Below are 26,680 nucleotides of genomic sequence, written 5' to 3'. Positions count from 1 at the left end.
GAATTTGGGATCCTTATTTGTGTACATGTCATAGGACTGTGCAAAATTTCAGCTTTTTAGTAATGAATTTTAGACTTGTATTTTTATATAATATAGATTTTGTGTAATGATGTCACGAATAAATGTTTTTTCTTTCTTTTTCTTTATTTGTGTTTTGATATTTATTTATTTCAGATATCCCAAAACGTGGACAACATCCTGGCCCGCTTAAAAGAGATCGACCAGCACCTCTCCGGGGGCGCCACGGTGGTGATAGCTCTGGTCCACAACAACAAACTCTTCTGCGCCAACGTTGGCTGCTGCCGGGCGCTCCTGTGCCGCACTGATGCCAACTCTGTGCTGCGAGTGGTCCAATTGACAGCTGATCATAGTCTGGCTAATGAAGACGAGCTGCTCAGGTTGCGGCAGCTCGGATTGGACCATAACAAATTGAGGAATGGTAAGTTTTAAGGTATACGCCTCTCCAACCTTTCTCCGCCCAGATCGACTATCTGCCCAACGGTGGGCGAAAACGCGCTGAAGAAGAAGAAGAAGTTTTAAGGTTGATTGATTTTGGCTTATGCTCTTGTGGGGAAAGGAGATGCTGTCCACAGTAATGCTCCATGCGCCATGGTCAAGCGTATGTCGGTTTTCGGAAAAACATTTAATCTTTGTGAATAAAATAATATGTTCTCTTTTTGGATGGAGATCTACCTGAATTTTTAACGTTTGTCCTTCTTGTTATAATGTTTTTTTTTTTTATAATAAAAGGGCGAAAGTTTAATGTTTTTTTTAAATCTAAAGATTGTGTCGGTCTTCAATTTTTTATAACGTATTTATTTTCAACCTCACCTTTTCTTGCACAACACCGCTCTGGTGGAAACAGCTGAGCGGAGCGAGGAGGTAAATTAAGTGTTTCTACTGGTTCATGAAAAACATATCCCTCGCAACACATCCTCGCATATCTCTGGTGGAAACGGAGCCTTAATATCCTACCAGCATGCTGATGATTGTACCTTTTCCTTGGCTAATTATGAAGTAGTAGGTGGCTTAACATTCTCGTAGTATAACTAAGTTTTCCTACAATTGTTCTCAGCTCAATACGTAGGCAACCAGCCAGGCACCCGCTGCCTGGGCAACTACCTGGTCAAGGGACTCTACAAGGCCTTCCCGGGTGTCTCCGCGGCCCGCACGGAGCCCGTGCTGCCTTCTCCGGAGATCCACGGGCCGGTGCAGCTGGATGAGTCTTGCAGGTAACTACCTTTTTTTTACGATGGGAAAATGCGTTACGCATACGACCGCGCCTTGGGTACGGCGCGGCAGTTATGTGGGACTCTCCTACCCCGTAACCTCCTTCCTTAGTGGAAGGAGGGGGAAGGCCTAGCCACTAAAAACCCACCGATATTCCCTTTCGCCGTTTTATGGATGCCCTGTGAGAAAGAGTGGGCACCAGGTCAAAGCAGGTCACAACCTAAGTTTTCTACTAGATTTAATTCGAATTGAAGCTCAATATTCATTGCATTGCAAAACAAGAATGACACCTTACCGGCACTGTCAAAGCAAAGCGCTACATGTCAGATTGCGGGTCCAAATCGAACTCCGTAGTACAATCCGTGCACACACAGCTATGTTTTGGCAATCAACGGTCTTCCACAATAGATCGGGATTGCACCAATAAATACCGGACTCGAACGCCATCTAGATATTATTCTTTGGTTGTAAAACAAGCCACTATGAAACTTTACCGGCACGTGTAAAGCAACGCTAACTGTCTTGCGGGTTAAATCGACTCCGTAGTACAATCCGTAATTTTAATAATGCTATTCCATCACGAGCTATAAAGTAAATATGTTTCTGTATTTTAATCAACGTCTCTCTTATTAATAGATCGGGATTCGGAAGTAGCGTGTTCCGAATTATCACGATAGGAATGGTTTATTCAGTACATCTGTGCCACTAATTTTTATTTATTGTACTTATTTTATTATATCGTAATAGGAAAATGAATGAAATAGTGCAATCAACCGGTGACCCAGGTTATCGGGTAGTAGGTACAAATGACTCAATACCTATTTTATCGTGTTTAATTTTAGCATTCTTCGATATTTTTTACGCCGCTCGTTCCATGTTTGTGTAAATATATTACTATACTCTGTTTCTACGGCAGGCGAAAAAAAGAACATTGAAGAAGTATATATTTTGTCCGATGCACTTGTTTATCATTTGCTCTTAGTACATACAAACTTTCAAAGCATGGTATAATGGTCACTCAAGACAATAAAACTTGCTGTATCATGTTTTAAAATGACGTTGAGAGATGCGAAAGGCTGTCATTAGTAAGTTTTTCCGCCTGCCGTTGGAACAGAGTATAGTATAGTGTAATTTTTTGACATCCCGAAACTCGAAATTATTTAATGAACTGAAACAATTACTTTGCTCACTCGCGACCTTATGATAGGTACGTTTATGCAATAAATGTGTGTTTATGCGGTTCCTCCACCTTCACACTGTAAGAACACACACATATCACACAGACCCATCTATCACCACCACCACACTACACTGACGTGTTTCGAACCAGAGCTCATCTTCAGAGCAAACCAACTGTACGCCAGTCTTAACGTTTTTTCTCGCGGTTCTACCTAACACTCGTCCTCGCTTCGCTCGTCGTCGTACCTAAGTGTGTTTTGTCTTTATACTAACAATTTATTTCACTAAATGATAACTGTCTAAAGATTGTTTGTTGTAATAAATCATTTGATAAAAGACCAAATGCCTCAATTTCATTTTCCATTCTGCAAAATGAAAATTAGATCAAATGAAAATGTGCGTACTAAAATTATTCCAACTATAGAATTGGTATAAAAAAATTGCTAAGATTTGGTTCGGACAACACTTGCAACAGCTGGTAGGGCAATAAAAGACTTTTGGTTAATAATGTCTTTAATAAAATATTGGTATAAATCATACATTGTTTTATTATAAAACGTTAAAATAGAAGGTACAGATAGGTGATTGATTATACGAATTATTATTCTAACCCTGGTTAAATAAAACTTAAGCCTAACAGAAATAATTAAAACTTAACTATAATATAAACAATAAAAAAAATAGAAAAAAAAGAGGAACATAACCATAGAAAAGGTACTGAAAATACAAGTTTGTACAATAATTAAACGTGTCTCTATCATCTGGACAAAACTGAAATCCCGAGTAGAGTTCCATTTCAGAAATGTTCTAATATTGTAAATTATATGATTAGATTATATAATATAAAAAACAAAATTCTCAAAATAAAATGTATGTATGTTCTGAAGTATTAAATCGTAAAAAAGTCATTCCTCTGTTAATACTGTGGCGTTTGGTTTACAGGGTGGAAAGTTGAGATGGGACAGCAATACTGGGTTAAGACACTAACTTTAGTTAAAATGTTCAGTTCTTAGTTGTCTACATACTGTTTAATTTACTTTAAGCATAAAGGATTCATATTCGTAAAAAAACAACATGCGAAAGTTTCACTTTGCAAATTAGTACCCTACGAACTGTATAGAAAAAGATTTCGTTGATTTGTGGATGTTCTAGTACTCTAACCTTAGTTGGTCTCAGAGTGTTTTAATCCTTGATAGAAATGGGACCGATTGGCATAAAAAAGAGTCAAATCTGTTGATTTTCTCGCTGACTGTACATTTTATCAAAAATCTGTGAATGTCGATTGTCATCACTCAAAAAGTTAGTAAAGGTCTCCTAAGAGTATTTTCGCGTAGCAGCAAGAGATCTAGTAGCTGCCCTTGCTGCCCCATCTCATCTTTCCACCCTGTATGTGAGGCTTTGTACAGTCGCCATCAGATATTTCAGAGCAGTCAAGGTGATCAAAAATATCGAAGCATGAACTCTTGAGAATAGAGTGTATGCTCCGATATTTTTGACTACCTTGGCCGATCCGAAATATCTTCTGATGGTTAGAAATACCCTAAAAAACGCGTTCTATTCATCTTTGTCCAGAGGGTATAGATACGTTGTAAAGCGATGAGCAAAAAATGCGTCATTTATTTTTAGTTTTTTGTACAGTCAAGTGCAAAGATATCGACACGGTCAAAGTTACAAAAATATTTATACGCGACCATAATGTTAAGTGCATAAAGTCGTGTATATATTTACCAATGTACCAATGTCAATAAAAAATAGTGCAAAATTACTTTGAAATACAAAAGTGTAATTTTATGGATGCGTCAGAAAAAAATGTAAGTCTTTTTTACCCTCTCAAAATATTTTAAATTTTAGAAATAGAAATAGAAAATATTTATTTCGCACTTCGCAAATTACACAAACAGAAAACAAAAAAAAATAAAAATAAGTAGTAGGTATTTGCGAAATCGCGAAGCAGTCTCAGCTCAGCATAGTGTTGGCCGTAGAGGCCAACGCTGGTCTTCCGCTGTGACCGCTTCAACATGAAACTACCGTGAGACGCACTCATATTAAATGATATTGAGCCGGATAACTCACGTCTTAAATCAACGCGCGCGTTTCAGCAGCCGCCGAGTCTCGTTGCTCCTAAGGAAGGGCTACGGATTAGCCCGAAACATGTCGAGCTAAACTCGATTTAAGACGTGAATTATCCGGGACAGTATCATTTAATATATTTTAAATTTATCTTACCTTGACTTTAAAGGAATTAAAAATGCGCTTATTAATATTATGCATTAGTAAACTTGCTAACAACACGAAAGTTGTAACTAAACAGTAATTTCAAAGTCAAAATACCACCAACGGGACTTATCACATCACGCTAACACACACGAGTAATATTTACCACGACTTTTACGACGTGATAAGTCCCGTTGGTGGTTTTTTGACTATGAGTGAAAATCACGAAAGTTTAGAATGTTATACAGTAATTTCAAGTTACAACTTAAAAAAAAAGCCGGTCAAGTGTCACTAGGTATGTCAAAATATACATAAAAAGTTGACTTGTAGAAATCCCTTTAAGGGATAAGTTCTCCTTTGTACATGTATCTCAACGTTTGTCAATTGTGTTTATTTCTTTATGTTCATACAGTAAAGAGTGTACATGTAATTACACATATGCATATATACACTGTAAACGGCCACATCTTTCCATATATAGGCTCTTTAAATCAATAAACTAACAAATAATAACTAAAAAATACCTAAAAACTAAATACTAGCTAATAATAACTTACATATAAACATAGAATAATATTCAGGTAACAGACACGATATTATGTTATAATAATGATTTGAACTAATGACATAGTTGATTCTGCACGTCGATGTTTCGCTTCTTGAAAAGATTGAAAGTTTATGCCATATTGGCTCACATAAAATTGTTTCTCCGAATATTTTTCTATTATAGATTTGTACTCACAAATACAGCGGCAGATATGTGTGAAAATACTAACATAATGTATTATTATCTATTAATATTTTAAGCATAAAGCATAAAGCATAAAGTAAAAAGAAGACTCATAGCATAATTAATTAATGTAGAAATTCAACTAGAACTAACACTTACATTTGCTGTTTCAAAGGAGATATATTTAGCGTATGCTGTGGATTAGAGCTTCCATCCCTGACTAGCACAGCGCTGTTAACACACCCCCACCCTCACTCCTATTTGGTGGTTGTACACCCCACAGATATAGATTACACTAGATATCGCAAACGCCTCAATCTCTATGAAAACCAACCGTGTCACTTTTTTATATCTACTGTGACGTCTCAAGAGCGAATTAGCGATGTGAATTCCTCGATGTCCGCGCAAAATCGATTCAAATGCGCCGTCCGCCCGCGCGGTGGGGCTCGAGTCCGTCACTAGTCATGATTAGTCAGTTAGCGGTCTCTCTGTATGGCGCCAACCACGACGTTTGGTCGGGGTTCGGACACGCGAAGTAGATGCATTTGCGTAATCTATATCTGTGGTACACCCCCATTTATCTGTTGCCTGCTTAGCAGTAACACCTACGAGCCTGCGTTTCCACTAGAAATGTGCGAGGATGCTTCATTTACCTATTCTCGCTCTGCGAGCTGTCCACTAGAGCTGCGTTGAGCGAGGCGAGGTAAATGAAGCGTTCCTATTGGTTCATGATAAACACATTCCGTGCAAACCTCTGGTGGAAACTAGGGATGTAACGGAGGCCTTCTTAGCGGTGGCGGAGGCGACAAGTTTCGCCAATTTTGATGCGGAGGTGAAAATGGATATGGAAAAAATAGAGTTTATACTTTATTCAACTCAAAAATCTCTAAGATTTCTAAAAAAAATGCCAAATCTCACTTGTTTTCGGTGTCATCGTGCATGTCAGTTAAATAAACAATTACTTTGTACAAAATCACTTAAAGAATCGCGGTTCAATCAAACATATACATTACAATTTCGTACGTCCAAGCAACGAGACAGGTTAATTCCTGTCGTGTGTTATTTGACATACGCCCGCCCCCACCCTGACCGCGTTCCCGCTGCGCGCCGAGATAATGAATGAGAAATAAACCTCCGTTAAAATTGTGGAGGCGGAGGCGAAGATACGATTTCTTGCGGAACTTCCGCAGTAACGGAGGCGGAGGCGAAGCTCCGATACAACCCTAGTGGAAACTCACCCTAGCGCAAGCTTTGCTTACAATGAGACTAGGTCAATTAGTAGGTATTAATGAGGGTTTGCGAAAGGCGAAATATCGCTCGATGGCATTATGGACCGGTTTACATTTGCGTCATGTTTGTGATTGGTTAAATATCTAAATTAACCAATCGCAAGCAAGACTGAAACGTCAAACAGACCTCACGATAGTAACGCCATCTATATTTCGCCTGTCGAAAAACCCGACTTAATTTTTCCAGTCACATTTTGTTTGATCATAAATTTGTAGGTAGGTAGGTACTAATAATTAATTTCATAAAAGTTCGTCTTTAAAAATAAATGATTCATATAAATTCTAAGATTTTATTTTGGCCTAATAATGCTGTTGTTAACGAACGGTTTTACTGGACACTTGTGGCGGTTGGGATCGCAATTATAACCTAACTTATAAATTAAAATTAAATTAATTATTAAAACCTTGCTTACACATATTTTTATAGTGGCCACTCGTTTTTGTTGGGTTCACAGTTCTGACTTAACCTAACTTAAATACTTTTTGGCAGCCACTTGTGACTACTGGGATCGCAGTTCAACCTACTCTTTCGGCGATCCGTAGAAAAATTATTAAAAAAATTAAATAGAAAAAGTAGTACAAAAAAGAAGTATGATTTGTTTTATGATTAGTAGAAAACAGTTTCGGACTTTCAATAATCGGAGTTGAAATTTTATTAGAATTTTGACGCACATGAAGCGAAATGAATGTGAAATCTACCACCGGTTCGGAAAAAACCTCTGTTGAGAAGATACCGGCAAGAAACTCAACGAGTTGTTATGTAACCTAGGATAATATTTATTAAATACCTATTTTATGTTACAGGCGTTCAGACTTTTTACCCTGTAGTTTTGCTACAGAAATAACTACCTCAGATTTTTTTTTTCGGTTCGACAGCTTTCCCTTGGTTCCATATTAATTCACATAATGTAATGTTCCCAATTGAAATTAGCATAACGATCGCTGAATTGGCATACATTTAATAAGCATAAAGTTACTTTGCATATTCGCTCATCCAGTAAGTTTTAGATTTTAAATTTACAGTTTGATATCTTTAAATCACTTTTTTATGTAATCGTCACAACGCAAATGTGTCGATGTTCCGTTGGATGAGCGAAGTATCAAACAGTATAAACATAAAATGATTATTTTGATTCTCTATATTGTTTTATTTACATAGTTAATAATGTTATGCATATTTCAATTATGTGGATTCATTATTATGCTAAATAAGTGTTATGCTTTTTCATTATTATGCCAGTTCGATGTTATGCCAAATCTATTATCCGAATTCATATTAGGACAATTAATGTTATGCAAACTAAGGGGGACTCCTTTCCCATACCTTCACATTCAAGATATGTACCTACTGTCATCGTTTTATATTTAAAAGACGGCCAAAATGTTGCTTACTGCCATGGCAATTGAGGTTCTCGATTCTATTTAAAGCTGACTGTACTAGTTCATGAAAAGATATAAAGTACTTACTTGCTACTTAAATACTACTTAAGTCAAATAAACCCCTTAAAAATTTAAACACCATGTTAATAAACAGACTTTTACACTCTCTCTTAGGGCCTTGTTCACACTGGCGATAAGCAGGTTGTTTCCAGCGATTTCTTAGCGACGACGCGACATAGTGTCTAGGCAAACTATGCCGAAGATACGTAACCGAAATTACAGGGCTGATTTTACGTTCCTACGTATTCGAATGATATGACAAATTAGACATTGTTTACGTATTTCAATAATTAACGACTATCCGCAACGCCCACAGATGCAGATCGTCAGTGTGCTTAGGCCCTTACTCTTACTATACTATTAGTGTATAAAAATCGCATTTCATACCCGTAATCGATTTATCTAAGAAATACTCAATATCTATAACATAGGTTCTCAACCTTATTTTGCCGCTCCCGTTGGAGTTTTCCCAGATGCACCCCCTTTTCATTTTATTTAATAACACGTCCTCATTCAGTCCTTAAAGCCTTTAGCCCATTTTAGACTTGCAAGAAAAATGGTGCAAGTTGTATTACATTGCGAGGCCGAAAGGGAACGACTTTGAAGAAGTCAATGGAATGCAGCAATGTAATGGTAATAACATGATTATTCTCGCAGGTCTCAACTGGACTTTCAACACCTACAAAGGGGGTTATCGCTCAAGTTGAGAACCTATGATTTCTGACAAAAATGCACGAATAAAACGATGAAATTAACTTCAGCTTTTTATCGATGCAGAATTCAATGATTTGGTATTTCTATTCAGGTCGCTGGACTCATATTCAATCAACACTTAAAGTGTTTAGAAAAGATATTCATAGGAAAATGTACTCAAAAGGCAGAAGATAGGTGGCTTGACTAGCCTACTTGAGTTTGTCAACATAGCATTTTATGTCATCAATGTCATTACAGAAATCCAATCGCGATGTAAAATCTTTGTAATAGGATTAGTAGACATCTTTGCTTGTACAGTCTGTGAACGCAGAACGAGCTCCGAAGAATTTTAACAGATTATATTATGGCATGGTGATGGATGGTGTTACTATCTTTTATCGATGTCTTATAAGTCCTTAATTTGGCGACAACGGAACGACCTATCAAATTTATGGAAGGAAAGCGAGGCGGAGCTCCCGCCTTAGTTTTCTAGGTTTTTTTTTCCATAACGCAGAAAATGTTCATCCAAAAAAAAAACAAATACAATAGTCTGTGCGATACATCTTTCTATAATGACTATTCGGACATGAAAATATTATTCTTATCAATATTATGCCACATTAATATTCTGCTTCACAAAATTATGAGAAATGGTAGTATGCAAAAAATATATGTAAAAAGTAATTCGTTGATATGATGATTCTGCCCAAGGTTGTTATGCTTGCTTATTCATATGACCCTTTGCAAATTGGGTAAGCAATTACTTTTGTTTTAAAATATTCTTCGAAGCTCACCCACGTCTGCTAGAAACACTGTTGTGGATCCTACAGCAAGATCACTCATTAAATTTAAGTGCATCTTCCCTCATACGCTTAAGCTTAAAACGCAAACTGTCCAAAATTCTTTGTCTACTCACCTTAGGCCATTTCATTTCTTCCTCATGTTGTTCAACGTACGCCAGCAAAGTTTCTCGAGCATTTTTGTCTAATCCAGGCCTGACTTTATCGCCTTCAACTTGATATGAAGTAGCTTTACTGCCTGTTAGTGAGCAAACAATCAAAGCGTTATACGAGAAAATTTCGACAAGCAACATTGTTGCTAAGGCATTGCTAGTTTTGGCTACCCTTTTGCAGTTCATCACTTGCCGTTCATTGACGTATACATTACTGTTCGGCATAATTTCTTTAACCCCTAGTCCTTCGCCACGATACTTCAAACACCATCTGCTGTCGTCTGGGTCGTATTCTGGTGGTAGATCAAATGAAATTCTAATACGTTTTCTTTTCGGTTTTCTATCAGAATCATCTTCTTCGTCAGTATCTGTTCTGTAATCTTCATCCATTACATCATCGTCATAGCAAATATCATTATTACTATCAACGGAAGTATTTCTGTGTTCTCTTTTCTTTACTCTTTGATTTGCTGCCGTAGCACCTTGTGATCTAGATGCAGAAACATTTGTGTCGCGTTGTGTACAATAACCATGTACGCCATTCATCACCTCATCCATTATTTCACTTGTGTTGAACAGCGATCTATTGTTGAGTTGATTGTTTATTGCTTTCGTTGACGATTTCAGTTGTTCTAAGAGATCATCTAACTCTCGAATAAATTCTGTAAAATTTTCAGGATTTGCGGACACATTTAATGCACCTTCCGAATTTTGAGAAGTGGTTGGTTTGTCCATTCTAATTTCAGTGTTTTGCTCGATGTCATTTGTGACAGTTGGTGTTTCTGTGGGGATATCTATCGTACGCGGCGCGCTATCTAATTCGTTTATATTTTCTGGCAAAAGATTTAGCTCCGTTGGATTTTGAACTGACTCCAACTGAACGGAGTCCAAAGTGTTTTCAATAACTGATTGATTCTGTTCCACGATATTAACGTCCGGTGTTATCTGCAACGCTTGCATATCTTGATCAGAAAAAGGTACTTGATATGGCGGATATAGAATTGGGTGATTTATAGCTGATGGTATAACTTGTGTCATATTTTCGCGAGCCCACATTCCCATCCCAATTTGTGCCCAGTATAATAGTTCTGGAGGGTATCCTTCTGTTTGCAAATTCTGATTTAAATGTTCATTTAAATTTCCCTGTTGTAGTAAAAATGGATGAGGTTGCAGAAATGCAGATTGTAAATGGTTTTGTCCAGGATTAGCGCTGCTTGCGTTATTTTGAGAATAAAATTGTTGAAAAATATATTTAGCAACTATTTGTGGATGTTGTTCTGGGTTGCAAAGATTTTCTTGAGTTAAGGGATTTTGACTTTGTGTTGGTGGACCTTCATTGAACTGTTGAAAATGTTGTGGACAAGTTAACGTTTCAATTGATGTATTCTGATTTGTGTTATGAACAGGAATTATTGGGTCAAGGATTTTTACAACAGAGCTTTCCTGAGTTTTCTGTGCAGACTGACTTGATCCGCTTTCTAGGCTTAGCGTACTTTGGGTGGTTAGTTTTGTATTGTTTTCTACATGTAAAGGATAAACTTGCTGAAAACTAGAATGCCCTCCCGAAAATTCTCCATAATCTGGCGCATGTGGATTGATGTCCAAATTTGTATGAATTCGGTTTTCATGAGAACCAGATGGCTGATGAAATTGGATTTCTGAGCGTAAAACATTTGGTGGTCTTACAGTATGAGAGGAACAGCTTAGATCCATCGGTACACCGCCGGTAGTTTTTCTAACAATCGTTTGCGGTTCATAATGTTTATATCTTTTTTTAGGTGGTGCAATTGGACTTACAAGTAAAGTACGCAGTGCGTTGAATTTATTTTCGAAAGCTAAAGGATTTGGTATATTTTGGATTGGATCACTTTGATCAAAATGCTCTTTCAGAGTGTTTTCTGTATTTGTTTGGGGTATTTGTGGTTTTTCATAGAGTACATTTGTATTTAGTGTTGAAGATTCAATGCTCACTGGGCGTTGTGGCGAAGGAACAACCTCAAGATCTTTCGGCAAATTTTGTTCTCGAGGGTTTTCTTTTTCTGCTTTATTTTCCTGCATTTGTTCATCTTTTAACGTAGATTCCCTAGGCTTTCTTTGTGATTTCAGTGATATCTGTTCAACGCGTTGCATTAAAGAATATAAAGCATCAATTAACCGTTTTTTGTGTTCAGACTCGCAATCAGAAGATTCTTCGTCTTCTTCATCTTCAATGATTATTGGTTCATTTGAATTTCCTTTATCTTCCATTGGCTTGAATGGAATTGCAACGGGATGATAGTTTGTATCGAATTCGATCCTCCTTAAATTGTCTAGATACTTTCTAGATGTTGCGAAGTCTGACATCTTTTTACGTTTCTTTATTCGTTTAGAAGACGGCCCTATTTTAAGTATTCTCCAATTATTACTTGGCTTTATTTCCATGCGCGGTATTTTTTTGAAAATTGATGAAGGTTTTTGCTTAAAGCGGCTTGTTTTTTCTTGAAATATTGATACATCTGGAAAAGATATTACTTTTAATTTTATGCCTCTCAAATAGTATTACTATTACGTAGTGATATAACTTATAACAATGAACTTCACTAGCATGTTTATCTTTTTTTTTTGGAGTCAGTTTTTTTTAGTTAGTTTGGGTTTTTGAATTATTTTTTATTATTTGCCTATGTTTATGTAATAAATATTATTTAATAGAAATCATAAATATTATTATACGAAACATTATTTCATAAGTAAATATGTTTATTAATTATATTGCAAATTGACAAAAAAATACCACAGGTTGGGAAAAACCTCTGTTGAGAAGGATCCGACGAACACATTTACAACGAAATGGAAAACAAGTCACCATCATCATATCAGCAGTAGGACGTCCATAGTTGGAGTCTTCCCCCTTTGACCTCCAGTTGCTTCGGTTGGAAGCGGCCTAAGATTATTTTTAGGCCGCGAAGTGAATTTAACCTTTTCGCCGCCACGTCAAATACAAAAGACATCACCCATACGCCAGGCTACTACATTGCAATGTCTGAAATTGAACCTTAACACAATTTAACGAAGGTTGCTTTTGCATTGAAGTAGTGGACGTATATATAGGTCGTTGGCGTAGAAAAGGTTAATATTTCTTACCTTTTTTTGGAGGCTTCTGATTATTCATCCCAATATAATCAAATCATTCACATCTTCGATGAATCCTGCAACAAAGTATTATTATAATAAACTTTCAAAAATCGGATTTCAATTCATTGCAGGATACAATTTAAAGAATGGAAAATACCATGTTTATGTGCATCCTTGTTCCCTATTATTACCAAGTGTGTTTACTGTGAATTAATTACAATTATTTATTTTATTGCCATTGATTTTTATTTAATTTTTTATTATACTCTTTATAATATAGGTAGGTATGCTGAATGAATTAATTCACATCTATATACGAGGGATCGGGCCGTAGTTCCCACGCGGGCTCAGTGCGGATTGGGAACTTCACACACGCCATTAAATTGTGTCGCTGGTTTGTGCGGGCTTCCTCATGATTTTTAGGGTTCCGTAGCCAAATGGCAAAAAACGGAACCCTTATGGATTCATCATATCTGTCTGTCCGTCCGTAACTGAAACTCATTTTTTTTTTATCAAACCCATACGTGTAAGGTATCTATGGATAGGTCTTTAGGTCTTCAAAAATGATATTGAGGTTTCTAATAGCATTTTTTTCTAAACTGAATAGTTTGTGCGAGAGACACTTCCAAAGTGGTAAAATGTGTGCCCCCCCCCCTGTAACTTCTAAAATAAGAGAATGATAAAACTAAATAAAATATATATTGTACATTACCATGCAAACGAAAATTGGTTTGAACGAGATCTAGTAAGTAGTTTTTTTTTAATACGTCATAAATTGTAAACCGCAATTTACCTTTCATTCAATCAACTCAAATATATAAGAAAATGTGTACGGAACCCTCGGTGCGCGAGTCTGGCTCGCACTTGCCTGGTTTTTTCCTTTACTGTGAAGTGCGTGGTAATTTTCAAACGAAAAATAATTTATTGATACAATTAACTACGCAAAAAAACTTATTTAGCTTATATTTTTATTCTAATTGTTACTAGACTTTACCGCGGCTTCCCCGCGGAACCCAATTGATCAAGCAAATGATTTGAATATTTTTTGAATGACAAATAAAATTATCGAATAATTATTCTTATTCGAATAAATTATTCGTGGAATATTTCATGTGAGTAGATAAAATAATTCGTATTGTCTATTTGTATTGAATATATAAAAGAACTTAAATATTTCTCGTGGATTTATCCGAATAAAATGACGATCACTTTTTAAATTAGGATTGCTTTATACGCGGATAAAAAAAACTTGATTTTTTTCTTCGATTGGATGGCAAACGAGCAAGTGGGTCTCCTGATGGTAAGAGATCACCACCGCCCATAAATATCTGCAACACCAGGAGTATTGCAGATGCGTTGCCAACCTAGAGGCCTAAGATGGGATACCTCAAGTGTCAGTAATTTCACCGGCTATCTTACTCTCCACGCCGAAACACAACAGTGCAAGCACTGCACACCTGCACCTGCTATTGTTTATTCGAATAATTATTCGGATAAAAACTTATGCCAATAATGACCGTCTCTGCTGGCAAGTGAATATAATCCAGGAATACTGAATACCCATCGGAATTCCCAAAAGGTACATCTTGGTCTTCATTTACTTCGTATAACGAACGCTCGTCTAAAATTTCGTGTTTCTAGACTTGACGGTTAAGATCCCGTGCGAAAATCGGGATAACGCGTATGTGTTCCAGATGTCCGGCTATCTAAATGTCAAATTTCATCCAAATCCGTCCAACCGTTTTAGCGTGAAGGAGTAACAAACACTCGCACGCACATAGTCGCTTTTATGTTATAATAGTAGACTTATTTTATGTAAGAGGAATCAATCAACATATTTTTCTTTTAATAATTAAAGCAAACATTTTTGATCAAACTCAAATTCCACCGGATATATTATACTTACGATACGAGTACCAAAATAACATTCGAGAATCTGTTACCATTACCACCGTGAAATATTTTACTCTTAAGTTATTTGAAAGAATGCCAATAATATGTGCAACATGTTATTTTAGATTTCCGTTAACTTTAAGAGAAAATTCAATAGATCAAATGAAGTTCATTGCTCCAAGACACTAGAGTTACTGTTTAAAAAATAATCAAGAATTGAGATAATTAATTATTCGCATTAACACAGTGTAAATGTTCAAAATTTTTGCCTTTTTTTAAAATCCGTTCATAAAACCTTTTTGAATTCACATATATTTAGCAAAAGAAGGTTAAAAGTAAGTTTATAGATATCACTTGTGACACATCAATTACCTTTAACAACGGCTGTGAAATTTTAATTACGTATGATATTTTTTCCGATTTAACCAAGAAGGTAATCCTCACCTGGTTACGGCACAAATAATTCTCGGGATATCCTCACGTCTGTCGGAATTAATGGAAATCAAGTAACGCACGATGTATAAGTATTATTATTTTGTTGCTGCCCGCACACATATATCTATTAATAGTCAGCGGAATAATTATTTCGCGCCTTCCGATTACAGACACATAATAAAAACGAGTTACGTATAACTATCAAATTTATATCTTGGAAATCGGTGAAATTATTTTCGGACGTTTGTTTTTTAGTTCTAAGAATATTATGACAATTTACTATAACTATTATAAAAACGCCCAAAAATCGTACGTAATTCATACTAGCTGATTTTTAAACAATTTGTGCTATAATTTTTCAGTTTATTTATGTATCACTAAAAGTCACTTACCATCAAAAAATAAGCACTAAATAAAATTAAGAGTTTTTTAAAATGCAATTTTAAAATCGACACGTCTTTCCAATCGTAGATATCGACGAGACTGTCTGGACTTTTTCTAGACATAGGTCTTACTATTCTAAAGGCGGAGCTGCGACTAACCATGACCTGTCCAAGCTTCTGGTTTTAGGCTGGCTTCTATACCTATTATGTACTGTTACACCCACCGTCGAAAGAAGTGATTAAAGAGTGTATCAAAACAAAATAATGCCCCATTTCAATTTAGACTTCATTCGGTTTCAGGAAGGTCTGAATTAAAATAGTGGATTATTTTGTGTTGATACATTATTGATCTAGGCGTGCGAATATGGTGTGTGGTGCTCGACTGTTATCGATATTCGGTAATATCAGTAGTAGGTATCGTTAGTGCAATTGGTATCGTCTTTGTCGATGTTTTCATCGCAGACTGTATATGTATGTAGTCTCGGTAAATAAATCATAGACAATTTAAAAAAGTGAAAAATTTCTCTGTGATTGTAGCCATCCATGAATTAGGTTACATTTTAGGGGGGTGGGGGGACTCGCGATTTGTGGTACAGTCACCAGCACCAATATCTGACACAACAAGCGTGCATAAATATCTGATACGACTCTATTTCTAGGGCCGGAAGGACGTGTCAGATATTATTGCACGCTCCGCTGAGGCAGATATTAATGCTGGTGACTGTACAAGAACTACTTAAATAATTGCGATTTTGATAGTAATAAGCGTGATATGGAGGGGAGAGGGGGTCTAAGAATGATCAGAATGAGTGTGACGTAATTTATGATTGACAACTACAAATTACTAAAGCTCTAGCCAAATTGAAGTTTTTGTACAGCGAGTTCGTAAACTTGTGAGCAAAAGTTTGATCAAAAATATCTGAACACGCTTCTACGCCGTTAACAATAGTCGTGTTCAGACAATTTTTGATCAAAATTTTGCTCACATGTGGTACGCTTGGATTGACATCTTTAAAATCGGTTTTAAACAAATTTATTTATTTTTTGGAATTGTTTTGATTTTTTTTAAAGTCAACTTTAATTATTCAATCACATTATTCACGACATGTACGTTACAGACTTCAAAACAATATCAAGGGTTGTCATATTTGAATTTCAACCGCTCGTACATGACCATAATCAGATTTGCCGCAAAAACAGCCATTGATTCTTATATGTAAATAATTTGTAAGTAAGTATTACTTATGTGTAAGTACAAGAACACTATGTGGTTAACCGTGCGGTTTTAGCGCGCCGTCCCTCTTCAACGTATCGATTGAGAACGAGACGGCGCGCTAAAATCGGGCGGTACAACGCATAGTGCGTAGCATACAGTCGCGTTCATAATCTTGTGAGCAAAAGTTTGATCAAATATCTGAACACGCTTCTACACCGTTAACAATAGAAGTAGTGTTCAGATATTTTTCATCAGATATTTGCTCACAAGTTTATCGACTCGACTGTACGTAGCCTGAATTCTACGATACTTTCAAATGAATATATGCCAATGAGAAATGATGCTGTTAAACATCGATAACGAAATGCTTTTTTATAAGCATCGAAAATTACAACACTGGCTGGTTACCTATTATTTTTAGGTGATGATGAGACAATCGGTTGGGAGTGATAGAGACGGACCTACTACGCAGTATGTTTAGGTCATTGACGCGAAATGCAAAAACCATTCTTTAATCTCGATGTTTTCGTGTGTTCTTAGCGTGCCCTCTAGACATTTTTTTATGGTTTTAACTGAACATTTGGGCTGTAGGCTTACTAACAGTAAGGCTTTGCCTTTTATTTTGACTGCCGTGGGAACAATTTGTTTATCTTTGGAGGTTTATTAGAGCTCCGGGACTGATCGTTGTCGAACTCTTTGGGGGAGGCCTTTGTCCAGCAGTAGACGTCTTTCGACTGATATGATGATTAGTGATGGTAGTCGTATGTCCTAATGTATCATTGCACTAATCGTCATTTGACCTAAATACGTGCATAACCCCCAATGAGTTTTGTATGAAAAACATTAAAAAAACCGGCCAAGAGCGTGTCGGACACGCCCGAAATAGGGTTCCGTAGCCATTACGAAAAAAAATAGTAATATTTTTCTCAGGGTTTCGTATTATGTACGAAATATTCCAAGTTTAGGTATATTTTATACCTTAGGCTGCTATTTACTTTTTTCAAATTTTTCCACCCACCGGTTTTGATTTTAGAGGGGGGGGGGACGCTCGATTTTAATGAAAGTTTAAAGTTGAATATTTTGCAAACACATCACTGAATCGATAAATCGTTTTAGCAACCCCCTTATAGGTTTTAAAGACCTATCCAATAATACCCCACGCTACAAGGTTGGATGAGAAAAAAAATCACTACTACTTTACGTCCATGGGAGGTAATTTATTTTTATTTCTTTTATTGTACCATTTTGTCGTCATAGTTTACATTTATATTACAGCTTTCTAGCATTTATAGGGACTCCCTGAGCAAAGCCGCGGACGGACAGACAGACATTGCGAATTGCGAAACTATAAGGGTTCCATTTATTAGCGATTAGCGAGCACACTGATGAACACTGAATTAAAATAAAAAACATATACAACTACAATACAAAACATATGTAACTAAGAACCATCACTAGGAAACTAGTTTTCTCGTAAAAAAAACTCTCATCGAAATCCGTCCACCGTTTGAAAGCTACAACGACAAACAGGCTTTGGCGTCAAACTTATTACAACCCCCTTTGTGCCTCGAAGGTTAAATAACCTAACTAACAAAAAGTTAGAAAACCCCCGACATTGTCATTTCACAGTTCAATATCTCAAAAACGGCTGAACCGATTTTGAAGAAGAAGATTGATTTATTTGGCAACATGAACAATACAGGATAGGCACATTGAATACAAATAAACAATAAACTATTTCGATGAAACATGTCTAAGAACCATCGCTAGAAAACCTGATTTCAAATTAAAAAAACCGCATGCAAATCGGTCCACCCGTTTAAGGGCTACGGTGCCACAGACAGACACATAGACACACAGCGGTCAAACTTATTACACCCCTCTTTTTGCTTCGGGGGTTAGAAAAGGAAACGTTTGCTATGTTTTTTAATTAACTTTGTTTTGCTTGTATTTGTAGTTCAAGAAATGGTAACACCCAGCTAATAGCTTCGGAAATTCGGAATTTTGATTTAAAAAAAAAACTTTGTCATGTTCTTTCGGTGCATTCCTCTTGGCAATGATGGTCTTTCCGAAAGCGCTGGTAGTACAAACAGTTGAGCAAAAAAGCCTTTTGCGACCTGGGTAGGTAACCACTAACAGAAAAAATAGTAGATTGTACAACAAGAGCATAAAACAAGCCATTTTACCCGAGAACGTTCATATAGCCACCCGAGCCGGTACGGCGAGGATGCATACACACGTCGAGGGGAAAATGGGTTTAATGCTCGAGTTTTACAGTTTGCTTTTCACTTCGACCGCGAGGAAATGAATTAGCAACAGTGGAAACAATTGTTCAGTTACTATTTACCTTTTATTATTCATGGTTTACTATATAATCATAAATTTTTAGTTTTATATAAAATTAATTTATTTCCTTATGAAAAAATGCATTATAAATACATGTAAGGTAAGTAATTATAAAAAAATCACAAAAGGATCGTCAAATTGTATACAAAAAATAATAATATATGATAGTAGCAAATTACAATAAAATGTCAGTTAAAAATAGAATTACAATGTCAAATTAGAATTAAGTTCAAAAATAATAACAATAATAAAGGGTAAAAAAAATTACAATTACTATGTCAAATTTAATAAATTGGAACGATCGATCAAATAAATAATATATTTTTAATGTCAATGCTTTAAAATTAAATGTAAAAAAATGACCACAAAAACAGGAGAAAATATGTCAATGAGAAAGAAAATATGTAGAAAATTCTTCTTTCTTTGTGGTGTAAACCTGATTGCCTTGATCTTAGACGAAGATGTTATTTTATGCACTAGAGCATAAAAAGTCATTTTATGTCGTCTAGATCCAGCATAAATACTAACTTTACGAGTATGAGAAATATTTTTTTTTTTGTAAAGTCTGAACACGTTTAAGCTAGCACTATTTATTTAAATGTTAAATACATAGTCAAAAGCTAGGAACCGAGATTACTTTCGCGAGCGGCGTTTAAAAATATCTAATCATAAAAATAGGCTATCACATTGCCTTGACCTTTCTGGCGCGCAGCCATTTTGCACGTGACGCGGTGGACTTTGATCCACATGATCATCGAAGAGTAGGACCAGCGAATCATGGCTGCACAAAATGGCGGCAAATTAAAAAAAATGGTCCGGGAACCCATTTGACACATAAACGATCATCATCCCACCCTATATTCGTCCCACTGCTGCGCAAAGGCCTCTCGAAATGAGAGGGCTTGGGCCGTAATTCACACGCGGGCCAATAGCGGATGGGGAACTTCACACAAAAAAAATGCCCAATTCAATTTTTCTTTCTTTGATTATTTGAAAAGTTAGAATTGGCAATGTGATCTCTCTAAAAAGTCTCTCTCTCTCTCTCTCTCTCTCTCTCTCTTCTAAAATATCTCTCATGTTTTTCTTCACTCTAAGGCAAAAAAAATTTTCAAAACATTAGAAAACCGAAAAAAACCCACGATCCTGTGCTTCAAACGCCATAGGTAGGTCAATAGGCCACCATGGCCTCAAAAAATACCACTCATACTCGTAAATACGTAAAAGGGGTACTCGCTAGCGCACAAATATTCGTACAAATTGAAATGAAAATGAACGACAGCATGGATTTTTGTTCTTAAAAACATTGACTCTTAATTCATTCAGAATGATCTGAGACATTGTTAAAATCTGCCTCAAGAATTTCAAAGCCATGATTCATCATTGTCACTTTCATCATCACGGACATTGATCAATGATTCAAGGTTATCCTCTGTTATTTTGTCCTTTTCTTTGAAAGAAAGTTTTTAAAAACCAATAGATTTTCAGATCTTCGGACGGTTTTTGAATTCGCACCCGTGGCTTCACGCACCAAAGTGTCGCAGCAACTAGACCACCGGGAATCCAATCAACCAGTCGAAACGAAAATCTTAATCGCAACTATCTGGATTCACGACTCCTCCGTACCAAATTAGTTGCCAAGTTTCTTGCGGCGCATTCTTCATGGCAATGATGGTCTTTCCGAAAGCGCTGGTAGTTTAAAAAAATGACGTGTAAAAGTGCCCATTGCGGCCTATTTACAGAATAAACTATTTTCATTTGAATTTAAACGCGTAAGAAATTATGTACGCACTTCTTCAAAGAAAGAAGCGTATTGCTAATAAAAAAATACCTATATTGGAAACTTGCATCAAACTAGATTAAATATCGGTACTGCTTTTCGGTTTCTTAAACAGTTTTCGTTAATACCTATTTAACTGCCCGTTCATTGACATCAGCGCGTGTAAACGTCCCCTCGGTAATCGGCCTTGGAGTTTTAGATTTTCAACCAGCTTTGCGAGGAATTGAATCGACGAGTTGATCAATGCTGAACAAGACTATCATTATCATTACGGAATCGAATAGAGAACGATTGCTCTACGAATCCTTTTGACATCTAAAATACTGCGCTCCTTTTGCCAACTTTTGCCGGACTCAATGGCTTGATAACTAGCCACATGTCCCGAACTTCCAGAAGTTCACTACGCAGTGGTGAAGGTTGGAGGATGTCTTATCTACCCACAGAGTTGCTTCAACCATTTGCTGGAAAGCCGGGAGAGGCCTATGCATTCTCCCGTTAGGCTGCAGGATGCTTGGGTCAGTGTTTTGATTCTCATTTAGGTGTGTTATTGTAATTAAGACATTTCTCTGCCTCGCTTCTTCTGCCAGTTTCGGTGGTATGTCCGTCTAAACGAATAAATTTGCCAGGGCAATGACTTACGGCGCTCCGTCGTCGGTGGCCTTGAAAGTCTCGTCATCGCACCTACCACAACAAAATATAGCGTCTGGCTAACTCGTTCTAACGTCGCCATTTCCGTTTGATTTCGTTTGACTATCTATACTTAAACGTGTCTACGCTCTGGATAAAGATCCAAGTCGCGAGTAACTACTTCGAATGTTCTTCTTCTTCTTCGTTTTGAGGAATGTTCGAATATTGCAAAATTATTTGATGGATAGAACTTTTTTTTATCAATATAAAATTAAATTATGTACATTCGAACAAATTGAATCATGACCCAAAATGGAACTACCTATCGTTAGCGGTAAAAAGCGGTGTTTCACAAAAAACATATTTTCAAGTTGATGAGGTGAAAAGTTCTTGGGTAGGATGGCAACAGTTTTGCATGAACAATACAATTTTAGTTCTCCTTATCCTTAGTCCCAGTTTTCTTCTATCTTGTACTCCAATTTCCTCCACCTCCACACTACAATGACGCGTTTCAAACTCAACCAGAGCACATCTTCAGAGCAACACAACCGTTCACCATGCTCTATCATCATCATCTAACATGGAGTCTAACATCTCGTAGCATTGTTTGACTTTATTAATTAACTAACATAGGTTTACGAGTATCATACTTCCTTAATTCTTACCACCCTATTGATAAACCGTTATAGACCCGATTCCGTATTGTCTAACGTTTCAGTCAATCGCGATTTTGTATGCGAAAACTGTCATTTGATTGTGATCGCGAGTGACAGAAACGTTACGCAATACTACCTCTGTTTTGTCTTTGTTTGGCAAGAAATTGTTATAGTGACGGAATACAACAGAAATCTCGGCACCTACCACAACAAAAATATGTCGCCTGAGGCTTGATAATGTACAGGTTCGGGTCAAAACAGTGATTTCTGAACTGTCATTTCCGTTTCGTATAATATTTACGACGTTAATTAAACATTATTGTCCTATCTGTGTTCTGTTGTGTTACTGATAAACACTCACCCGGATTGCAAAAAATAACATCGGTAGGTACCCATTTTAGTTAGTGATAGGTAGGTACATACTATCGCACCATTTTCTTGGTAATCTTTCTCAAAGTAAGTTTCGTAATGAATTCCCTCGTCCAGCAATGCGATTTAACTGTGGCTTTTTCTGTGAAAAGGTTCCACAGTGGGCCACGATTCAGTTGGTTCGATAGTAAATACCTAACTGAAGTCGGTGACTGGCTGACTGGGGCCAAAGGGTAATTATTACGAACAAAATTAATGTCTGTTTATAATTTTGTTGCTATTTGTGACATCATACCTATATCATTTATATTTATTGTTTGACGTTGTATATAGCTTTTTTCCCTTTATTGGAAAAAATAGTATATTTTATATCGAGGACTAAAATAAGCCAATATATATCCGAGGTGGTTAGCCACCCGAGGGTGTATATTTATCCGAGGGTTAATATATTGACTTTTAGTCTCGTGGTGAAAATTCTATTTTTCACTTCGATTGCGAGAAAAAAATAGTCAGTTTAGTAAAAAAGATTCAATCAAAAAATAAAAATAAATCCTTCTAGATTTCGGCGGCAAAAGATTATCGATTATGTCTTTTGCTCTTTGCTCGGCATCATAATTTTCACTATCACTTGACAACATTGTGAGAATTAACAATTTATTTTAATCGTTTACGATTTACTCTCTACAACAATTTCAGTTTTCGCGGTACGTATTTTTTTCCAACCAGACACAGATAAAACAAAATTGCATCGGCTAAATGGAAAAATGGAATGGCGCCACCTTCTATGCGGAAAAAGCATAGAACTAAGACCACGTAGACTAAGAACGTAACATTTTCGTCATGAAAATGGTCCACACACAATCTTTTTTTTTTGCAAGTAACTGGCTGTTTGAGTTTATCTAAGTCAGTCAGAAACAGATTTACAATATTATTAAATGATATCTATACATCACAAGTATTTAACACAACTTTATTTTTAACACAGTAGGTTCGCTATTTGAAGGGATCGCTAATGCGGATCGGAATTATTTCCAAATATCCCTGTCCATGATAGAATCATTAAATTTATAATACGCCTTAGATATTAATGTCTTCTTGACAATAGATCTGAATTTTGTATCTGTTTCATTTATAATAGTTTTTGGAAATTTATTATAAAAACGTATGCAATTTCCCAGAAACGACTTTTTGGTTTTAGCCAGTCTGTAAGCTGTAACTTTAAGCTTCCCTGTGTTTCTGGTAGCCTTTGGCTTATCGACGTTAGTGGGAAAATCACATATGTTCTTCCTGACATACATGATTATTTCAAAAACATAAAGCGCATATTCTCATTTCGGCTTATATACGTCCCACTGCAGGTCACAAATCTCCTCTTAGATTGAGAGAGGACTTGGGTTGCAGTTTCCGCGTGGGCCCAATGCGGATTCACTTCAACACACCATTGGATTTCTTCGCAGATGTTTTCCTTCGCCGAAGCTCATAGTAAATTTTAAAATTCCTTCTCAGGGGTCCGTTTGGTTTGTAGTAAGTACTATTTTATAAAAATGTTTTTATACGACTGGATTGCAAACGAGCAAGTGGGTCTCCTGATGGTAAGAGATCACCACCGCCCATAGATATCTGCAAAACCAGGGGTATTGCAGACGCGTTGCCAACCTAGAGGCCTAAGATGGGATACCTCACGTGCCAGTAATTTCACCGGCTGTCTTACTCTCCACGCCGAAACACAACAGTGCAAGCACTGCTGCTTCACGGCAGGATTAGCGAGCAAGATGGTGGTAGCAATCCGGGCGGAACTTGCACAAGGTCCTACAACCTGCAATACTATAGGACAAGGTTCCATTTTCGACGATATTCAGGATGGACAATTTTCCTTGTTGATGTAATTCAAATTGTCATTTTCCTGCTTTGACGTATAATTTCGAGTTGTCCATTTTCTATTTACACCAAATGACAGTAAATCACTCCAGGGAGTGTGGGCCGTGTAGCCGGGTGTTTTAAGCTGCATTTCCACCAGAGATATGCGAGGATGTGTTGCGGGGAACGTGTTTTTCATGAACCAATAGAAATGCTTCATTTACCTATCCTCGCACAGCACATCTCTGGTGGAAACAGTTGAGCGGAGCTAGGCGAGGTAAATGGAGCGTTTATATGGTTCATGAAAAACACAGTCCCCGCAACACCCGACCTTACTGGACCAGGGTAGCAGCAAATAGAGCTCAGTGGAGAGAGCTGGAGGAGGCCTATGCGAAGAGGAACGCTGAATTCAGAGACATACGAGTATTGTAGAATAGAACATTCAAACATGTACTGCTAAAGTTGTAGAGAATTCGGAATAAAAGGCCTTTATTATTATTACTAGCGTTTACCCGCGGCTTCGCACGCGTAAATCATTAGATACAGCAGTTGAATTGAAGTTCCGGGATTTTATTAAATTCTCGTGGGAATTCCCTAAAATTACACCGTGGATTTCATTGATGGTAAATTAAAACACCCATGCCAATTTTCATGACTCTAAACCCAGCGGTTGTTATTTCGAGATTTTATCCCTATCCCGTGGGAACATCAGGATAAAAAGTAGCCTATGTGTTATTCCAGACGTCCAGCTACCTACATACCAAATTTCATGCCTCTAAGCCCAGCGGTTGTTATTTCGAGATTTTATCCCTATCCCGTGGGAATATCCGGATAAAAAGTAGCCTATGTAATATTCCGGAGGTCCAGCTACCTACATACTAAATTTCATGGCTCTAAGCCAGTTGTTTTTGGGTCAAAAAGTCGCTTATGTGTTATTCCAGACGTCCAACTACCTACATACCTACCAAATTTCATGACTCTAAGCCCAGCGGTTGTTATTTCGAGATTTTACCCCTATCCCGTGGAATATCAGGATAAAAGTATCCTATGTTTTAATCCAGGTTATAAAATAACTTTTCGCCAAATTTCATCCAAATCCGTCCAGCCGTTTCAGCGTGAAGAAGTAACAAACATACTCACTCACTCACTCACTCACTCACAAACTTTCACTTTTATAATATTAGTAGGATATAAGTAGGATGAAAAACATATGCCTCGCAACACATCCTCGCACATTTCTGGTGGAAACGAATCTTTAGCCGGGAGAGTCCGGCACTGTTTCAGCCCTGCCGACTGACGCCCGCCGCCATCTCCTATAAAGCACCTCGTATTCATTTTGAATAGTGTTTGGCTTTAAAGCGACTCAGCCCAAAAAAAAACCTTTCTTGTAGATAGGGCAACACTGAGCTGTAGCGTTTCCTTAAAATTTTCACAAATTCGTTTACAAATAGGTACTTAAAATAACTAAAGGCGTCAATATGATTCCGGGTATTATGTGATGTAGATGTGGCCCTTAACATGTTTACTTACTTTGAAACCGGTTTTTAGGGTTCCGTTCGCAACAGGAAAGCTCCTATTACGAGATTCCAACGTCTGACAGTTTTTTTGCATATACAGTCACCAGCACCAATAGGTATCTGACACTGACATCTGATATCAGATGATACGACTCTGTTTCTAGCATTCGAACATGGCGTATGTAGACAATATCTAATTTTGCTATTTCTGTTTCTTTGACTAGTTAAAGTATAATTTTGATAGTGTTTTATGCGGTGATTAACTTTAACAGTGAACAGTGATCACAAAATTCTATATTGCTCTCGTGTCTGTCATTTTTTAATGCGCAAGTTGTCTCCGCGTGGTTTCTGGAATTTTACTATCAAGTTGCAAAAACTACAACCACCGTACAACGTCCCTCTCAAAGAGAGTTTACTTTGACACTGGCGAAATTGTCCTATTAATTAGGACAGGAAAGCCATATTTTAAAAGAGAAGAAGAAGAAGACTCTGTTTCTAGGGCCGGTAGGGCGAGTCGGATATTTTTGCACACGCCGCTGTGGCAGGTATAAATGCAGGTGACACTTCTTTACGTGTGTTCAAGGAAGAGCACCTTACATAAAAAGTTGGAAAAACCCCGTCTTTGTGACTTCAAAGTTCAATATCTCAAGAACGGCTGAACCGATTTTGATGAAACGTCTAAGAACCACCGCTAGAAAACCTAATTTAAAATGAAAAAATCTGATTGAAATCGGTCCACCCGTTTTAGAGCTACGGTACCTCAGAC

At 37.0% G+C, this 26,680-nt stretch overlaps 2 protein-coding genes across 3 annotated transcripts in view; one reads left to right on the top strand and one right to left on the bottom strand.

Annotated features, from left to right (window-relative positions):
* LOC141442104 (TGF-beta-activated kinase 1 and MAP3K7-binding protein 1-like) overlaps positions 1-26,680 on the top strand; it is a 38,954-nt gene that overhangs the window by 4,922 nt on the left and 7,352 nt on the right. For both annotated transcript variants that reach the window (XM_074107014.1, XM_074107015.1), the window contains exons 4-5: positions 175-439; positions 1,076-1,232. In XM_074107014.1, the coding sequence (XP_073963115.1) occupies positions 175-439; positions 1,076-1,232 (422 nt within the window). The remainder of the gene's footprint in view (positions 1-174; positions 440-1,075; positions 1,233-26,680) is intronic.
* LOC141442103 (uncharacterized) lies at positions 5,461-15,702 on the bottom strand. Its single transcript, XM_074107013.1, has 3 exons — positions 15,559-15,702; positions 12,848-12,912; positions 5,461-12,222 (listed from the first exon to the last, which is right to left on the bottom strand). Exons 2-3 carry the CDS (start codon positions 12,873-12,875, stop codon positions 9,611-9,613), a joined length of 2,640 nt encoding a protein of 879 aa, XP_073963114.1. The 5' UTR covers positions 12,876-12,912; positions 15,559-15,702; the 3' UTR covers positions 5,461-9,610.

Source organism: Choristoneura fumiferana, chromosome 25, assembly GCF_025370935.1.
Source record: "Choristoneura fumiferana chromosome 25, NRCan_CFum_1, whole genome shotgun sequence".
Lineage (NCBI taxonomy): Eukaryota > Metazoa > Arthropoda > Insecta > Lepidoptera > Tortricidae > Choristoneura > Choristoneura fumiferana.
The sequence above is the reverse complement of the archived record's forward strand: the minus strand, read 5'-3'. Positions and strand labels throughout refer to the sequence as shown.

Coding starts and splice junctions, on each gene's coding strand:
- LOC141442103 (XM_074107013.1), bottom strand. CDS start 12,875: ATGAATAATCAGAAGCCTCCAAAAAAAG. Junction 12,223..12,847: donor TCAGAAGCCTCCAAAAAAAG/GTAAGAAATATT, acceptor TATCTTTTCCAG/ATGTATCAATATTTCAAGAA.